The following is a 17,693-nucleotide window of genomic DNA, read 5'->3' on the forward strand; positions in this document are numbered from 1 at the left end:
GTGGGTCCATGTATGATTATATTTGCTTGTGTGTCCATATATGGCTTATCTCCATTAGTAAATTTGATGGGCTCTCAGGTCCTGCAAAGCTGAGACAGATCAGTGCTACAGATCACAGCGTCTCGTCAAACTGCTCTTTGTTTTTCATAATCAAAGCCTTAACGGCTGACATATCCTGACTTTTAATTCCTAGTATGAGCTGATCCAAAATATCCAATGGAATCATGCATTTCCTTTATGCAACTCAAGAGCATCTTTATTAAGATCTAATTGTAAAGATAATAAATGTCTTCTCTACAATATTATGCTTATTTCTTGTAAATAGTCCCTTTTTTGTAGCTATCTTTTGAAATACTGGATACTTTCACTTTAAATAAAATGATGTGAGAGTAAAAAGTAGAGGTAGACAATTGTTCTTTGTTTAGGGGTCACAAGCCAAAAGGTTTGGCACCCACTGATTTACAGGGATCCAGATACAGCCAGTGGAGGGAGCCAGTCCAGTAGATGCAACTGCAGCTCCCGTGGGACCAATGGAGGGATGAAGGGAGGGAAGTCAAACCTGAAATGTTATTAAATGAAGGGGAAAGCTGTAAAAAGAAGTTACTATGTTCAGATGTGGTAGCGGAAAAGAAGGAGGACAGCATGTGCAGACAAATGGCACGGTAGGAAACAGACCTGAGCCAATGTTTTCAGCCCATTAGTGGCTGGTTTTTAAGCTTCTGGAAGTATAGCTGTAGAATGGGCTGCATTACAGGAGCTCTATAATTCAGTATTAGGCTTCAAAGACTTCGCATCTGGAGTTTAATAAATGCTAAAACAAACCACATAAAGACTTTGCTTAAAGAAACCCTAAGGCCTCAAAGAAACAGAATACATGAAAGAAAGAAGATATGAAGGAGAGAAAAGAAAATAAGTTTTTAAAAAAGCAGATCCACACATACACAGTATCACAGCATGCAGAGATGAGAGCGAAACACAACACTGAATTCTGCTGTGACATTTTATTGGGATGAAAACATGCTAGAGCAAAATTAACAGCGACAACCATGACAATGTACAGCGCTGGCATGGAATGAACAAAACAAGCAATTTGTACGATTATCACACATGCTGAGGCAAAGTTTTTACTAAATACATCATTCACATCCTATTGCTCTATAAACCACGGTTTAGCCTAAACCTGTGTATGAGAGATTATATATGAAAGTTAATGAAAGAGAAAGGAAGACTTGGTATAAGGATAGACTTTTTGGACTGAGATTGGATGTAGATGCAGGATGACTAGGCGGCCGTAAAGGCCGTAATGGTCGCACTAAAAGCTCTTTTACTTATGCTCTTTACTGCTTGTGCTCTGGGAATAAGATGTGGTGCTGCGGAGAAATGCATTAGCACCTGTGCTCTTAGAGGATCCTCTAACGTTGAAATGCCCTAGTACTGTTGCAGCGGTGAAAGAATAGCTCTGACTTTCACACAGACAGTTGGACTTGAAAGAAAAAGCAGAGGAGAACTCCTTGGGTGGTTACTATGGTGACCAACAAAGACAATTGGAGGCATCAGACATGGGAGCCGGCTGCAGAATTGGTACCTGCTTGCCCGGCCCCCTTGGCATGCCCGTCTTCCTCCGTCGCCTGGGTGACAGCCTGAGCTGGGGAGGGGCTAGCGTGCCGCTGGCGTCTCATGAAGGGGAACACGCTGAGAGGAAAGAGTGTAATGTTAGAGAAGTAATGTATTAAAGTACAAGTGAAGTAAAAGTTGTAATGAATGTGTAATTTCACCTCTTCTTTGTCTCCTGGGGGACAATAGCTTTGGCCAGCTTGTTCTTGTATAGGTCAGACTTAAGATATCTTGGGTAAGAGTCCTAAACGCACAAACATACACACAAATCCATTACCACATATATATATTTTAATAACTGTCAGCTTTAAAGTTGCCGTTGTGACGTGTCTGATTTTATTTTATGGAGGCGTGATGAAAAAATCCCATATCTACCTAAAGTTGACAGAAAATGATTTATTCTATCAAATAAAATGTGCTTCGTTTGCATCTTTGAGGGATTGATAGAAACTTCTTCTCTTGGGCATTGATCGTCTAGGGGAGGAAAACACTTCCTATATGGTGTCCCTCAGGGTTTAATACTGGGTCCACTGCTGTTAAGTTTGTACAGTTTGTCTAGGAAAGCCAGAAACCTGAAGATTGCTCTGATGATACATAATTATCTATCTATCTATCTATCTATCCTTTACCAAGATTCAAATCCATTTTTTAAAAACCCACAAAAAATATTCATTTTTTTTCTTAATAGTATGAAAATCAATTAGCAGATTTGTGAAAGTTGCTCGAGTAGTACGTCCTATCACGCTGAAAACCGAGACTGAAATTATCTTTGGCAATGTAACATGATCTTTGCATGGAAATGTCATTTAAGTGCAGAATGCCTTATATTACCACACAACAATAATGTAACTTTGACAAAGTTTAATGCAGACTTGATTCCCCAGGGAAGTGACACTATTCAAATGATTGTCAAAAGTCTGTAAAAAGATTTCCACATGGTATAGAAATGAATTGTGACCATCGGATGCCTGGAAGAGTACAAATAGTACAGTCAGATTCTTCACACAGTAGCAACATAATTAGCCGCCATGTAAAGTATAATTGACTCGTGGCAAAGGGGATAAAACTTAAGAGACTACAACAGGTCAGAGGTCAAACCTTCTTCATGAGAAAGTAGATGTGCATTTGTGCATCGTCCATGACAAAACGATGTGGGCGTCTGATTCCTTCGAGAGTTTTATCCATCGTCTTACTGTCAATGTTGACCCAACGGGCAGCTCCAGGCGCCAGGAAGTTTCTGAGCCACACACAAAACAATAGCAGTCATCTGACAGTAAAGATGAGTGTGTATTATTTTAGACATGTTTTTTTTTTTTTTGCTTGTATACTTACTTGTAGATCTCTTCCACTTTATCTATGATCTTGGAACTTTCTCCGTGCCTAACATCCTCACAGGCCTGCCAGAAACACAGGTTCTCCGCTGGCAGAAAGACAGACAATGAGGTGCTGGGTATACATGGAGGTGAATAACACAACAATGTTGCAGGAGATGTGACAAACAATTAGAGACTTTTTTTTATAGCATGGCTGGCCTCTGCGGGAAAACCTTGGCCCCTGGCAATATGTCATCAGTCTGCATGGATGAACAGGTCCCTCTCCTGCTTTATGTCTCTGTTGTCCTTTCTTATCTTCTTTTCCACTACCTCAACCCATCCATCTTTCACTGTCGGGATTGGAAAATGTCATTAGGGGAGATACTGAAGTTCTGAATGCTAATAAGAGTAAAACTCGATTTAAGATGATTGTCCTATGTTAACAATACAATTTGCAGCATCCTATCGCCAATTCATACCACATGGTTTTGACTCAACCTGTAAAAGAAAAGTTTATTTAGAATGGAAAGAAGATGGTGGAAGAACTATGGGATGTGTCAATTCCTTACACCAAGTGGCGTCGGGTCTGATTACCAAACCTAATAACCAAAAGTTATGTTTAACATTTGTATTGTGAATATAGTCCAGCATTTCAGTCACGCTTCCTTACCACTAAACTCTTTCTCCAGGTAGGTCATGAACTCCCGTCTCCCCATGTGGTCATTGAGAAGCTCCATGAAGCTGAAGCTCCAACGTTCCACTCGAAGACGCGTCGGTGTAGGCACGCTGCTCACACAGACACACCAGTAACACAAACACATCCACTGCGACAACTTTTTACAAGAAAACAAATTGACATGTTTAAGAGATGCTACAAACGCTGACGTCAGCTAAACTAAATGACTTTCTTTGGACCTCTAACAGTTGACTGTAGTTTGGATTCGTTATAACGTGTGTGTAAGTCTGTGTCTACTTTCTCACATCTCTGAATTCATCGTCCAGTGTGCGGTGTCATCAGAGATCCAGGGGTTACTGGGGAGGCAGCCTTGCATAATGGGGTCATGGGTCTGGTACTGCTCGCTGTATTTCACAAAACTGCACATACACACATAAATGCAGAGGCATGCACGAACACACACACACACACACACACACACACACACAGTATTATTGTATTAGCGCTGCAGATCATAAGAGTTAATGGCCAGTAATTCCAACTTGCCTCAGGAAGCATCCATTAGTGGCTCTTATACTGGGAGCACTAAGCCTTGTGTGTGTGTGTGTGTGTGTGTGTGTGTGTGTGTGTGTGTGTGTGTGTGTGTGTGTGTGTGTGTGTGTGTGTGTGTTCATCTCATTGACACATACCCTTCTAGGCAGATAGATGACTTTACACGGTTTCTTCCAAGGGCCCTTCTGCAGGTTTCAATCTGTAAACAAAGGGCGAAAGCCAAATGTAAACACACAAAGCGAGCTATAATATACACTCAGTGTACTGAACGTAAGTGTATATAAATTATATATGATGTTTACCTCATTTTTGTAGTACTCACTGTTCTAGTTCTGTTGAGAGAAACACAGTGTGCTCATTTTACATCACACAATGACTGCGTTATACACTTATCCAGTCGTATGAATAGTAGAAGGCAGCTTCCCTGTGTCTGTATGTGTTCATCCATACAAACAATGGCTTCAAATATTAAAGCAGGATATATTCTAACAAATGAGGAATGCACAGCGTGAGATTGTATACTTGTCATAGCATTATATATATTTAATTGTCTTCACAGATGGATATTTTATATTCATATATTACTATAATATTAATATAAGCATTACAATTTACTGTACTTGTCCATTGTATAGCATAGCTCACTTGGACACTTACTTTGAAACAATCCCCGGAGCAAGAAGGAGGAAAAGCAATAAAACAAAAGAGTGAAGAGATAGATAGCAGACGTGTTAACAAATGAGATTTTTCAAAGGTTAATAAACTCTAAAACAGGAAGTAGAGAAATGTCATGATGTCACTGACCAGTGTAACTCGTGCACTGAAGTTATTTGGTCTCTCCAGACCCATGTCCAACACATTATGTGCCCCAGGCTGAAAGAGAAATACACACACATGCACAGACTAATAACTAAGTGTAGGTTTAAGTGTAGGATGTGTGTGTGTGTGTGTGTGTGTGTGTGTGTGTGTGTGTGTGTGTGTGTGTGTGTGTGTGTGTGTGTGTGTGTGTGTGTGTGTGTGTGTGTGTGTGTGTGTGTGTGCGTGTGCGTGCGTGTGTGATGAGAACATGCCTGGTCGTGAGCACTTATCCTTCCTTGAGCGTTCCACTCCACTGGCTTTGATTTTTATTCTCAACTTTCTCTTTCTATTTCTCCATGTCCTCGTCCCTAATTCATAAGGGCAAGACAAGATGGAGTCCCTCCTCCAAAGCCCTGCCCTCTGCTTCACCCTCTCCTCTCCCCTACAGTACCTTGACTCTCTGCATCCTCCCTTTCCTCCATCCCTTCTGATTTTTTCCTCTACCTTTCTCCATCTAAGATTCAAATGGACTGCTGTGGTGCATAGGTAACATAAAGAAAGTAGCTATGATTATTATTCTTTTTCTCTATCGCTGTTCCTATTTACCCTCTCTCTCTCTCTCTCTCTGTCTCTCTCTCTCTCTCTCTCTCTCTCTCTCTCTCTCTCTCTCTCTCTCTCTCTCTCTCTCTCTCTCTCTCTCTCTTTCGTTTCCCCTGTTGTCAGCTTAGGCTTTAACCAGATGGGTTGAATATTTCATGTAGCAAGCAGAACGGATTGTGACTGAACATAAGCGGGACTTCTGACTATTTTAAATACTGTAAAAGATTGTCTTTAGTTGTGTATAATGGTAAAGCATAGTAGAGAATAGTATAGCATAGTGCAGTATTATATAGTGCAGTTATGGTATAGTATAGTAATGAATGGTAATGCATAGTACAGTAAAGTATAGAACAGTATAGTGCAGTAGTGTAGTATAGTACAGTCGACTGTTGAACAAATGAAAAAGTACAGTTTAACATAGTATATTATAATATTGTATGATGAAGAGCAATAAACTAGTGTCGTAAAGTATATATATATATATATATATATACTACATTCTTTTTTTAATTCAACAGCATATTAACCACTATACTGCTCTACAAAGCCAAAGTACAGCAACTACGAAATAATTCATGCCAAAAAAAGTCTTTAAAGTTTGTTTACTGTCCCAACAAATGAATAGTTGGCACATTGATTATGGTTTACTAGTTTTCCATTAAATATTTGTATCCAAATTAATCCTAACCATCATACTTTCAGGCCCAGAATTGTGTAGAGATCATGTTATAGGGATTTGTATTTACTGCACTTGGGCTTTGTAGGCAGTATAATGTAGAACAGTATAGTATAGTACTGTATAGTGTAGTGCAGTGTGCTATAGTGTAGTATAGTACATAGTCTAACTCGTCACAGTAAAGTACAACAGCAAACGTACCGGAGGTCTGTTGATGAGCCAGTAAGCCTGCTCCTGACATTCAAGTACAATTCGGTCAGCCTTCCGCCTCTGTTTGGATGCTCTGAACATAAATCACAATGTAAGTTTTTGTGTGTGTGTGTGTGTGTGTGTGTGTGTGTGTGTGTGTGTGTGTGTGTGTGTGTGTGTCTGTGTCTGTGTGTGTGCATGTACCTGAGTTGCTCTCTAGCTTGCATCACTACAAAGTCCCAGGTGTGGTTGATCCTCTTGTGTAACACACTGTACCTCTCCTAAAAATGAAAGAGGGAAAAGGACAAGGGAGGAATAAGAAAAGAAAGAAAACACAGAAAGTGGACATAGGCGTGTTACCCCAGACCTACTACTGCATAATTCATAACTCACATTCTCTCTCTTACTCACATAAACACACACACACACACACACACATGCGCACACACAGATACTTCCCCTTACCTTTTCATATTCCATCAGTTCACCTTGTTTCCTTATGTTCTTTTTAGCCAAATAGATTGCTGATAGCATAGAAGAAGGAAAACAGTAAAGAAAGAAATGAAAACAGAGGTTAACAAATGTGTGCCCTGATGTAAATGCCTTTCAGAACTCTTGCGAAACGTTATATTTGAATTGGAAGATTTCTTGCTTAGATGTATTGGTAGTTTGTCCCATTTTATAGTGTGATGATTAAAGGGGCTTTACTGAGATCCCCTCTTACCCCTTCATATGGGTTTTGCCTTACCATAGTCCAGCTCTGAGGCAGGCCACCGGGTACTAGTCCAGAAGTAAGGAGTCTGAGAGAAACAAGTGCATTTTCAGAATTTCCAATAGAGATTTATAGAGGGCGATGAAAAAGTGGCAGATGGATGGTGGATTAGAAAGTGTGCTAATGGAGCGAGAGAGAAATGGAGACAGCCAGCGATAGTGAGAATGTGACAGTTGAGTTAAAAGTGGTAAAGCATTTCAACTGGAAGGAGTTTTTTTTTTTACAAGCACTTGGAATGAACGTATTGCGTGAGAGATGGCCGGTGTACCTGGAAGCGGTATGGGGACTCGTCAGGCCGCAACACCAGAGATCTGGGCTCCTTGAGAGGGTAAATGTACCCGTATCTCACCAGCATGGCGCTAAGGTGCAGTGACTCTGTTAAACACCACAGAAGAAAAACGAATCACCGGACTGTCTCACAGTTTCAGTTTCTTTGGGTGAATGTCAGAGCTGTGAACTTACAGTGGTGCGTTCAGTTTTTCCGTCAAACTTACAAACCTTTGTAGTATCAATGGCAAAGTAAGGTTGCCCTTTTACTACAACTCCCTGTTAAAAAACGTTGGTGGTAATTAAGTTCTGACCCGAGTTCTGTTGAGAGACTAATTAGAGCCAGTTTAAGTCCGCCAGTAATATTATAAACCAGCCCTTCAGGTCTGAATCACTCTGGTCTTCAACTTTTTATATCCACATTTAACCCTTTGTCAATCATCTATTCAGTATTGCAATATTCTGTATTCTCCTTGCTGGTTAACCAAATAAATGTTTATAACTTGACGTCGTCGTGAAAGTCTTCCCTTCTGTGCAAAAACTTATGGTAAGCGATAAAGGCTGTGGTACGAATTAATGCGTTTGAGACGAGACTGATAACATTTAAACAAGCAATTACTTTAAGTTGCTAACACCTTTTAAACCTTCACCAAAGTGTAATAAACACCCTGTCTTATTTTGGTGTGGTGCCCTACTTCGAGGTCAAATAAATCCTACATTTTAACGAGTCAAGTTAAATCACAATTCATTCGGCGAGTAATCTATTCTAGCCATAATACGCGTAGGCTCTATTCTCCTACACCTTTAAAGGTCACATACGGTAAAAAGTAAGATTTATAGATGTAAGGTGTATATTCACAGGAGACATTATCAAGTTGTATTAAGTTAGAAAATAATTACCAAGGTTTTTTATTAATTTATGTATCACTGTATGATGTTTGATGATATATGGAACAGCTGTTTCATAAAGCACTTAGATTGAACAAACACAATGTAGAAAATCAACAAAAGTCTTACAATTAATATAAATTGCTGTGGGCTTAATTTTGCTTCTCTTTTTTAAGTCAAACACATGCACCGTGTCAGCGATCTCTCTCAAATCAAGGCTTTGTTCCAGTTGAAATGAGTCATCAATCTTCAGTCACCCCTCATTTGTTAAAGAGCATTACTTTTATGACTGACAGCTACCAAAAAGAGCTGTGCTATGCATTTTAATCAGCTCTACCTCTTCCCTCTCCCCTTGCTATTTCCCTCCAGTATTTTCGCCTTTAGTCTGCTCTGAGACGAAAAAGGACCACAGGGCTACTTTTTTCCAAACCTCCAATTCACTTCAGGTACAGGTAAAGTCTCCCGAGGTGAAAAAACCTCCACAGGGACGCTAATCAAACCCAGATCATCAGGTGAGTTAATCAAACTTGGATCCTCTGGAGATCACCTCATTCTTGTTCCCTGGAAACAGCTACCCCAACATTACACACGCACGCACGCACGCACACACACACACACACACACACACACACACACACAAACACACACACACACACGCACACACAAACACCTAAACACGCATCATCACCACCAAGTCATCAGCTTAAGAGAAAACACCATATCCTGGCAACACACTAGCAACGACACACAACAAGCAAGGGGAATAGAAAAGAGAATTAAGGCAAACAGTCTCCATCACATGAACCCAAAATGGATCTATCCATACACCCACTTACCCTCCTCAGAGATATTATATTTCTTGATCAACCAGTCAATGATGTCCCGACCTAAAGAAACAGAGAAACAGGAATAAGGATGCGAGACAAGAGGACAAACTTTCTCCCTCTAGTCTGCAAAGCAAACAATATTCTCCAAAATTCATCGCTGCATTATGCATGACCGCTGGGACAAACGCAGGCTGTAACGTGCATGTCCACACACAGATGCTAATGCACACTGACATAAAGGGACACACACACACACAGACCCGACACACACACACACACACACACACACACACACCTGTCATGGCGTGTGGAATGACGGTGATGAGGAGCCTCTGGTTTCTCATCTTCATGCCCATGTCAGGGTCCTGCATGGCCACAATCACTTTCTCCATCTGTCAGAGGAGCACACACACACACACACACACACACACACACACGCACACACACAAACACACACACACACACACACACACACACACACACACACACACACACACACACACACACACACACACACACACACACACACACACAGAAAAAACAAAATATAGAAACAGCCAAAAAACACATAGCCTACATAAGTCAGAAATTCAGATTCAGAGTTCATATGGTGTGCTCCACCATTTCATAACTTGTTCTTATCCTCGCACCGGTAGTGTATGTTGTCCTGTTCACTCAGGGTTAAACAAAGCCTACAGTAGACTATAATATTTCACATTATGAGAACAAACTGTAAAAGGCATCAATCATAACATCGTACCTTTCGAAAGCATGACATTTGCTCCCGGTGCCAGCCTCCTTTAGCCAGGGTGTTGATGGTCATCTTGCGGGCTGCCTGCCTGCTCGGGCTGCCTGCTCGGGCTCACTCGACGGGACGGTGGAAAGTGCAAGACCGAAGTGCTGCTGCCGCCGGGAGCGCGCCGCAGAAAGTGCACCACTGTTTCCTTTTTGTCCCCATCAGGTTCAGTGCGCGCCCCCGTGTAGATTAGAAACGAGGGATTACCGTGTGCCAAAGTGATTTTCAATATGATTCCTGCACAGGAGCGACAACACGTGTGTGTGTGTTTATACCTCTGTCACTGTTTTAAGCCTTTATTGAAGCCAAATGAAAATGCATCTAAAATATCAACAAATTATATCAGATATAGGGCTAGGCTACTGTAGCTCTAGGTTATATGATAAAGTACAGATTTAAAGTTCAATGACATAAGAATAAAGAGGAAAAAACAGAAAAGATCAGACACATATTTTGCATTACATCCCTGTTCTAAAATAGTTACAGTATATTTACCTAGTTCAGTGTTACTTACTGCGGCTAAGGTAAAGTAAATGTAATAGGCCCATACATGAGAAGAATAAATATATAAAGATGATTTTAAAAAGTTTTAATTTTGACAAACATAAGGTCAGGCTAAATTACATTATAAATATCTACAACGGAATACATCTAAATATACAGTAAACCCATGTAAGCCTATGAATAAATTAAATAGCTATCATTTATTGTTTTATTTTTATTTAGGACGCCTAATCGTGAGATGATAAAAAAGTTTTAATTTGAAAAAAAATGTAATAAATTATAATTATAAATGCTCTAACAATAGACTAACAGTAGTTTCTCCCTTTCATGTAATTCTGTGACATAACACACACACACACACATATATATATATATATATATATATATATATATAGAGAGAGAGAGAGAGAGAGAGAGAGAAAGAGATTTTTCTTGTAAAATCACTAGCTCTGGAGACAGTCAATGATACCCCAGAGGGGGACATTCTCTGTTTGACGTGTGACCCTGGGTGGGATTGAGAATGAGATTAATTTTATGTTTTATTTCGCAGTTTATGATGATTTGATTAATTAATTTTTTTACTAATATGTCTCCCATTAATTCTAATTTCTTTTGAGTATATGAATATGAAAAACTGGAGTTGTGCTTTAATAAGGGAAGCTCTTTTGCAGCAAAGTTTCTTAGTAAAGCCTGGGAAAGAAGGAGGAATATATTGTTCAAAGAGCAGTATAATAATCTGTACTTTGAATGTAATGTATTATGTCATGGTGTCTTATAAACCCATGAGGGCTGGGCACTTTGTGTGCAGGACACAAAAAAACAAAATAAAAATGAAATGAAATGAAATTAAAATAACTTAAAGTGACGCTGTTTTCATATTCTGATATACCACTGGCAGAAATAGGTCTAGGTATTAGCTGATACAGGCTGTAAACGGTCTGTATTGACATTTCCTAAACAGCTGTACAGGGACCACGTGATCTGACTCCGCTGAAAACGTCAATGGCATTTACTTTTGTCCCAAGCTGGCTTCCGTAGCAGCAGGAAGTGGTTCCGTCGCCGCTTTGAGATCATTTAGGACTCAGAGTTATTAAATATATAAGGAGTTGTTTCCAGAGGTAAAGTATGAACTAAATACATGTGTTTTCATGAAAAGGCTCCGATGATACTCATGTTAAAGCACGTGACATTTGTCGCGGAAGGCAAAACAGTCTTTGAGCTAAACATGCTAATGTGGCTAGCTCCCATGTTAGCTTTAGGAGGCTGGAGGAGAAACAGACTGACTGGAGCAGACATCACCCACCATAGAAGTGATGACTTACAGCGTCTTTTTAAACACGGATAAATAGGAAATAAACGTAAAAAGTCGACCTTGTTATCATTAGTGTTGTGTCGGTGTTTATTGTGAACTCGTTTCTCTTTTGTGTTGTTTGTGTTCGGAAAAGTAACTAATGGACTGAGGCATTGTTGTGTCTATGGTTACAAACAGGGAAGGACATTAAAAAATATATTTATTTATTTGGAGGGCAGCTTAAGCCCCACTCAAAAAAGAAAGCTTGAAAAAAAGGATGATCTTTAAAAAAATGTTTTTAGTACATACAATTGCTGTATAAAGTGAAATAAGCCCAGATTAAAATGCATGCTTTTGTTATTATCAGAACATTTATACGTATGTAACAGCACAATTTGTGTTTATGTGTTAGAGATAGAAATTAAATTAACTGAATGAGAATAAAATGATGGATGGTAGTATTAGGGTATTGGCACTTTGTAAACTTTTGTTTCTAAAGGTGCTGTATAAATACAATTATTATTATGTTATGAACTAACAACTTAAAGGTTCAATTTGTAGAAACTTTATTAAAAGCTATATTTAAAAATAATAATGATACATCCAATGGGCGTTTTGAAGGGGATTGCGGGGGATTGCTTTTCCATTAAAAAAATATATTTAGTCTGAATTAATATTTTTAAATATTTTTGACGGGTTTCTGTTTCCATTGTAGCAGCCAATAGCAGCCGACATTGTGGGTTACCAGGGTCGTTGTTAAGTTAGCTTCAGTACGCTAATGAATGGAAACAAGGTGGTTCAACTCTGTGTTTGTGAGTTTACCCATTTCTATATTCATTATCACCACACCTGACCGCAATCTTTGTGCAAACCTCAGTGTCTCCATCTCTCCATCTGCCTCCAGCCTCACTGTCACTGCTGTGGAAGCTGCTGCTCTGCTCACGCCCATCAGGCTACAGAAACAAGGAATCATTTTGAGTTGAGATCTAGCTATCTATCGAATGCACACCATTCAAAGAAAGACTTCCAGTTCCAACACTGGCTAATGTTAAATACTGTTGTAAAATGAATTGATTAGTTGAAATGAGTCGTTAACCTGTATGATTCATCACTGACATGGTGCAGGCTGATCGCTTGATACACTCTGCAACAAACCTGTCAACCCGACTGCTGGAATTATTTTTTGTTGTTGCGACTACGATCTTGAGACACAAGATTGACCATATTCATACTTTTATATATAAAAAATGTGTCTGCATTCTGAGCTTTCTTGGGGATTTTTTGCCTTTTGCACCCCTGAACTCCTGACACTCTATTTGACACATGTGCAAATTAAGCAAAGTCTACAACCTCATGTCCATGTTGCATACATTGAATGTTGAAATTCACAGCCTCATTAAATACAACAGCCCCCGCGACCCGACCCCGGATAAGCGGTTGAAGATGAGCTGAGATGATGATATTTGCAGATTTCGAAACAGTTCCTTAGCACATCCCTCACTGAATGTGTCAAATTGTATATGGGTCTTTGTTAGGTGGTGATGGGTGACATCCGTCAGTCGTTGCTGCCTCGCGATGTGCTGAGTGCAGCCAAGGAGCTGCTGTATCACCTGGACATCTACATCTGTAACCTGGTGCAGTCAGGGAGGCAGCCTCCTCAGGTCGACTCCAAAACCCAAGAGCTGGTGGAGGAGTTCATCCTGCATGCACCTAAGGACAGGAACACCCCACTCAGGGTAAGGCATGGCCCTCAAATGCTTTTACCCCAATATACATCATATAAACACTCAAATACGGATAGCCAAAACATTTTCTGTGTTTTTCTTTCAGAGGATGAGTGCTCTCCAGGAGCTCCAGCTGTTGGAGATCATGTGCAGCTGTTTCCAGGAACAGAGCCGTGATACAGTCCGTCAGCTTATGTTCTCTGCCCTCTTTAGTCTCCAAGGCAACCAGGCAGACGAAAGTCGCATGACACTGTTAGGCAAGCTGGTCTCCATGGCAATCGCTGTGGGCAGGGTTCCTATCTTGGAATGTGCTGCTACCTGGTTACAAGTGAGGATTCAACCACACTTAAATACTTAAAATGTGCATTATACTGTGTTTTGTGTGTGTTTTAGACTAGTCCCGATTGATTACATTTGTGTGTGATGTATTTCTGTACTGAACATATGCCTCTGGTTGTGTTTATTTCCTGCAGAGAAGCCACCGTGTGTACTGTGTGCGCCTGGCTCAGGTGCTAGTAGACGACTACTGTAGTATGGTGCCAGGCTCGGGGCCCACCCTGCAGAACATCCACAGTGCCAGCCCACGCTTTTGCTGCCAGTTCATCACTGCTGTCACCACCCTCTATGACCTCTCCACAGGTGGGATAACACAAACGTACAAAAACATAAAAAAACTGGGACCTTAGAAACTATAAGAAGAGATTTGACCTCAATACATTACGTCTTAGGGCTGAAAATGTCAAATTCCCTGAAATGTTTTCTTTTAGTTTTGCATCCTCTCATTCCTCTTACAAACATCGTTGTGTGTTGTCAGAGGAGCTCACTCCCCCTTTAGAACTCCTCCAGATGATTGTGTCGTGGATCCAAGATGACCCTCGTCTAGTCCTGATCACCTTCCTGAACACGCCCCTCTCTGGCAATCAGCCAATCAGCTCACTTGATGTCACACCATTAGGGGGGTTAATGCGCTGGTGCGTCAAAGCCCCCCTGGCCTACAGGACAGACAAGAAGCAGGCATTAACCAACGGCACCACTGAGAGTGAGCCAGAGGTGGGGCCTCTTTTCTCTGCCCTCCATCTGAGTGTCCTACAGGTGGGTGGTATATTTTGATACATTTACTTACAGCATACACATACATGAATATGCAAAACACCTCCAAAATACCAACTGAAAAGAATCAAGCCATTGTCCGTCTCCTGCCACATTTAGGTCCTCATGCTTTTGCCGAACATACTAAATGAGAAGGGACTTTTCGGTCGCCTGGCGCTGCTTCAGATAGAGTCCCTGGCCGCACTGACCTCAGACCTCTCCAGGCTGTTGGACATGGCTGACAAACACCCACACATGTCATCTGTAGATACACGTGCGCTGGCCCTGGACCGGTTGGCACAGGCCCTGCAGGTGGCCATGGCCAACGGAGCTTTGCTCTGCTCAAGAGGTAAGAGTGTGAGAGGCTAGACAAGTGTATAGACGGAGGGATTAGATTACAAATGTCTGCCTTGTCATAGGTTGCGTCAAAGGCAAAATTATCTGCATTATTGGTCTTGAGAAGACAAACCGAGCCCAGTGTATGTGCTGCTTTTCTCTCTCCTCTCAGTTTCTACTGTGCTTTCTACTACAGATGATAAAAAAAACTGCTTAAAAAGCGCACATCGGTCAACAAACTATTTTTATTTTTATTTTACTTATTAGAAGTTTTATAATTATTTTGTATTTTCATTCTATTACCTCATCTAAAGCTAGTATCTATAACTTTCAAATTACAAATTCTCAATTTATTTATTGAGTTTTATATATCCAGGAAGTTTTTTGAATATGTTGTGTTTACAATCTGTGTGGTGGAGTAAGATAAAACTAATTTTTATACTAGTTGGTGCGTCCCTACTCTACTATGGTTTAGTAGATTGGTGAGGGCTTGCCATCAGTTTCCTCACTAGTGAATTTTCCAGTTTTATAGGGACTGAAACTCAAATTAACATCAGGCTTCCGCATAACCTTCTGGAGCATCTCCTGCTGTAGACTTTGCTGTAGACCTGCAGAGGCCAACGATGTGTGAAAAGCTCCAGATTTGAGCTTTAAGCAATAATCAAACAAGTAACTAACTACCTGGTTTGATCACTTCTATGGATTGTCACATCATTCTGTGCTGATGCTCGAGTGCTTATTTCATGCTGCCTTGTCTCTACAGAGGACCTGAGAGCAATCTGTTCCCGTCTGCCACACAACAAGTAAGAACTGCCCATTTACCTGTTTGCCTTTCCACCATTTTCATGTTTACCTTGTTTCTGCTAGAACTATACAGAACAAGTGTGTGATAAGCAGCGCAGCGTTCTCGTCAGGGTTATCTACCTATAGGGCTTTTTCAGTGCAGGCAGCAATCATAATCAATACCCCTCTTCTGAGCCTTGGTCTACCTTATGTGCAAGGTCCCACTTGGGCATGAAACAGTTACCTGTTTAATAATAAATCACGGCCAAATTCCCAACATTTAGTGTTACCGTTTCAGATTTGAATCACCATTAAAACGGTGTTTGATTACCTCACTTTGAAAAGCTCAGGGTAAATACTGTCCAGCATCAGCCAAAGTTGGCAACGTGCTAGGGAGACATGATGGAAGATGGTCACTGTCTGCAGAACAAGCCGTAAGAAAATCCATGCAAAATGCTGTTATTATTTTAATGTCTATGCAAACAAAAAGTGCTGCTAGTTTTATTTGAGGTTTTCAATATAAAACTTGGTTTGTATCCATATTTTTAAGACACGATCAGCACATTTGAACAATACTGGATAATACTGATAACCATAATCATTTTGGTCACTATAATTGTGATTTGAAATTTCACCTCTAGTCACACTGTTATATTGCTGATTTGAGGCATAGTAAACTCACCAGATTTACAGATTTTTTTCAAAAAAACATTCCAGGTAAACAACAATGCAACTTTATTTAAATACAGATTTTAATTCTTGTAATTTAAGTGTGGAAACAAAGGCAAAGACATACACTAAATTTTTCTTTTTTTATGAAAACCATCATAAGCTCCCTGCCAAAGTTTGCCCCCAAACATTATTGTGTTTACATTTTTAAAAATACATATGAAGTGGCATGATTAAGAACAATAATCCAGTTTTGAAGCCAGAAAAATGATCATTGCCATGTGAGCCAGCGTCGTGCAGCCCTCACTGACAAAATAACATCTCATTGAATCCAAGAGCAGTTTTAAGGACTCTTTGTATTTTTCATGTGTCTTAACCCTCAGGCTTTTCTAAAAATGGTTTATATATATGAAGCTTTTTCTTCCATCTCAACATTTCTTCACTTTGTCTCTTCCCTCTCCTCCTTGTCCTGTCTCTTTTTTTAAATGTATTTGTATCCTCAGTTTGCTCCAGTTGGTGTTGTCGGGCCCCGTGATGTACTACAACAACATCCACACCCCTCCACTGGCCTTCAGCCCGCACGCAGCCCATTCCCCTATCGCCGCTCACCCCACACACACTGCTCATCCCACACACACTGCTCACCCCGCACACACAGCTCACCCCACACACACTGCTCACCCCACACACACACCTCTATCCACCCATCCCTCCTCTCACCCTCAGTACCCTGCTCAGCCTTTCATGACAGGGATGCCGTTCCCCTTCCGACCCAGCCACTAAATGAAATAATGTCCAACTTGTTTGCAGATGTGAAGTCGTGTGTTTGTTGGCGTGTGTGTGTGTTGTTGTCTGTTGCCGTGCATGAATGAATGTATGTGTGAGCGATGTATTATGGTGTCAATGAGCAAATTAGCTTCTGGTAAAAGTCTGTGAGGCTAACGCGGTTTGTCCAATAAATATTTTTTTACCTCACTCTTGATGTTGTTCTGTATTTCAACCACATGTGGTCACTGTTGTCCTACTCACAGCTGCAAAAGAAAAAACAGTACACTGGCCTTCAAATGTCATGTACTTCAGGGCTTTATTTCTGAATAATGGCAAAGTACAAGATGACATGGAATGTGACCCTTGTCTTAATTATGCTTAATGCAAAATGTACATGCTGTTTTTTTACTGTATGGAACAAGAGTTAAAGACCTCTTGAATGTAGAAAAATATATTGTTCACTTAGCTAGAATAAACCTAAACTAACCTGCTTCTTGCAATCAGCACCAAGCTAGACTCCTGCATTTCAATAAAAAATAATAAGGAATACACATACGCAGA

General features: G+C 40.5%; 2 protein-coding genes across 2 annotated transcripts; one reads left to right on the forward strand and one right to left on the reverse strand.

The window, feature by feature from the left end:
• Positions 1–1,553: 1,553 nt before the first annotated feature.
• rgs11 (regulator of G protein signaling 11) lies at positions 1,554–9,564 on the reverse strand (the record flags this gene model as incomplete). Its single annotated transcript, XM_083929094.1, has 16 exons — positions 1,554–1,692; positions 1,776–1,858; positions 2,713–2,851; positions 2,947–3,034; positions 3,598–3,713; positions 3,909–4,022; positions 4,293–4,354; positions 4,458–4,481; positions 4,960–5,028; positions 6,431–6,512; positions 6,623–6,699; positions 6,884–6,942; positions 7,167–7,218; positions 7,459–7,565; positions 9,182–9,232; positions 9,468–9,564. 16 exons carry the CDS (start codon positions 9,562–9,564, stop codon positions 1,554–1,556), a joined length of 1,359 nt encoding a protein of 452 aa, XP_083785220.1.
• A 1,948-nt stretch (positions 9,565–11,512) lies between these two features.
• On the forward strand, positions 11,513–17,339 carry ints15 (integrator complex subunit 15). The gene is made up of 8 exons (XM_083928982.1): positions 11,513–11,590; positions 13,299–13,499; positions 13,594–13,815; positions 13,961–14,126; positions 14,302–14,579; positions 14,697–14,925; positions 15,676–15,715; positions 16,868–17,339. Exons 2-8 carry the CDS (start codon positions 13,305–13,307, stop codon positions 17,145–17,147), a joined length of 1,410 nt encoding a protein of 469 aa, XP_083785108.1. The 5' UTR covers positions 11,513–11,590; positions 13,299–13,304; the 3' UTR covers positions 17,148–17,339.
• The last annotated feature ends 354 nt before the right edge of the window (positions 17,340–17,693 follow it).

Source organism: Echiichthys vipera (genome assembly GCF_963691815.1).
Source record: "Echiichthys vipera genome assembly, chromosome: 15".
Classification (NCBI taxonomy): Eukaryota; Metazoa; Chordata; class Actinopteri; order Perciformes; family Trachinidae; genus Echiichthys; species Echiichthys vipera.

What these genes read in the sequence shown, in the direction of transcription:
- ints15 (XM_083928982.1), top strand. Translation starts at nt 13,305, where the DNA reads ATGGGTGACATCCGTCAGTCGTTGCTGCCTCGCGATGTGCTGAGTGCA. An exon ending in GTGCTGCTACCTGGTTACAA is followed by an intron (nt 13,816 to 13,960) that starts GTGAGGATTCAA and finishes TATTTCCTGCAG; the next exon opens with AGAAGCCACCGTGTGTACTG. An exon ending in AGCTTTGCTCTGCTCAAGAG is followed by an intron (nt 14,926 to 15,675) that starts GTAAGAGTGTGA and finishes TTGTCTCTACAG; the next exon opens with AGGACCTGAGAGCAATCTGT.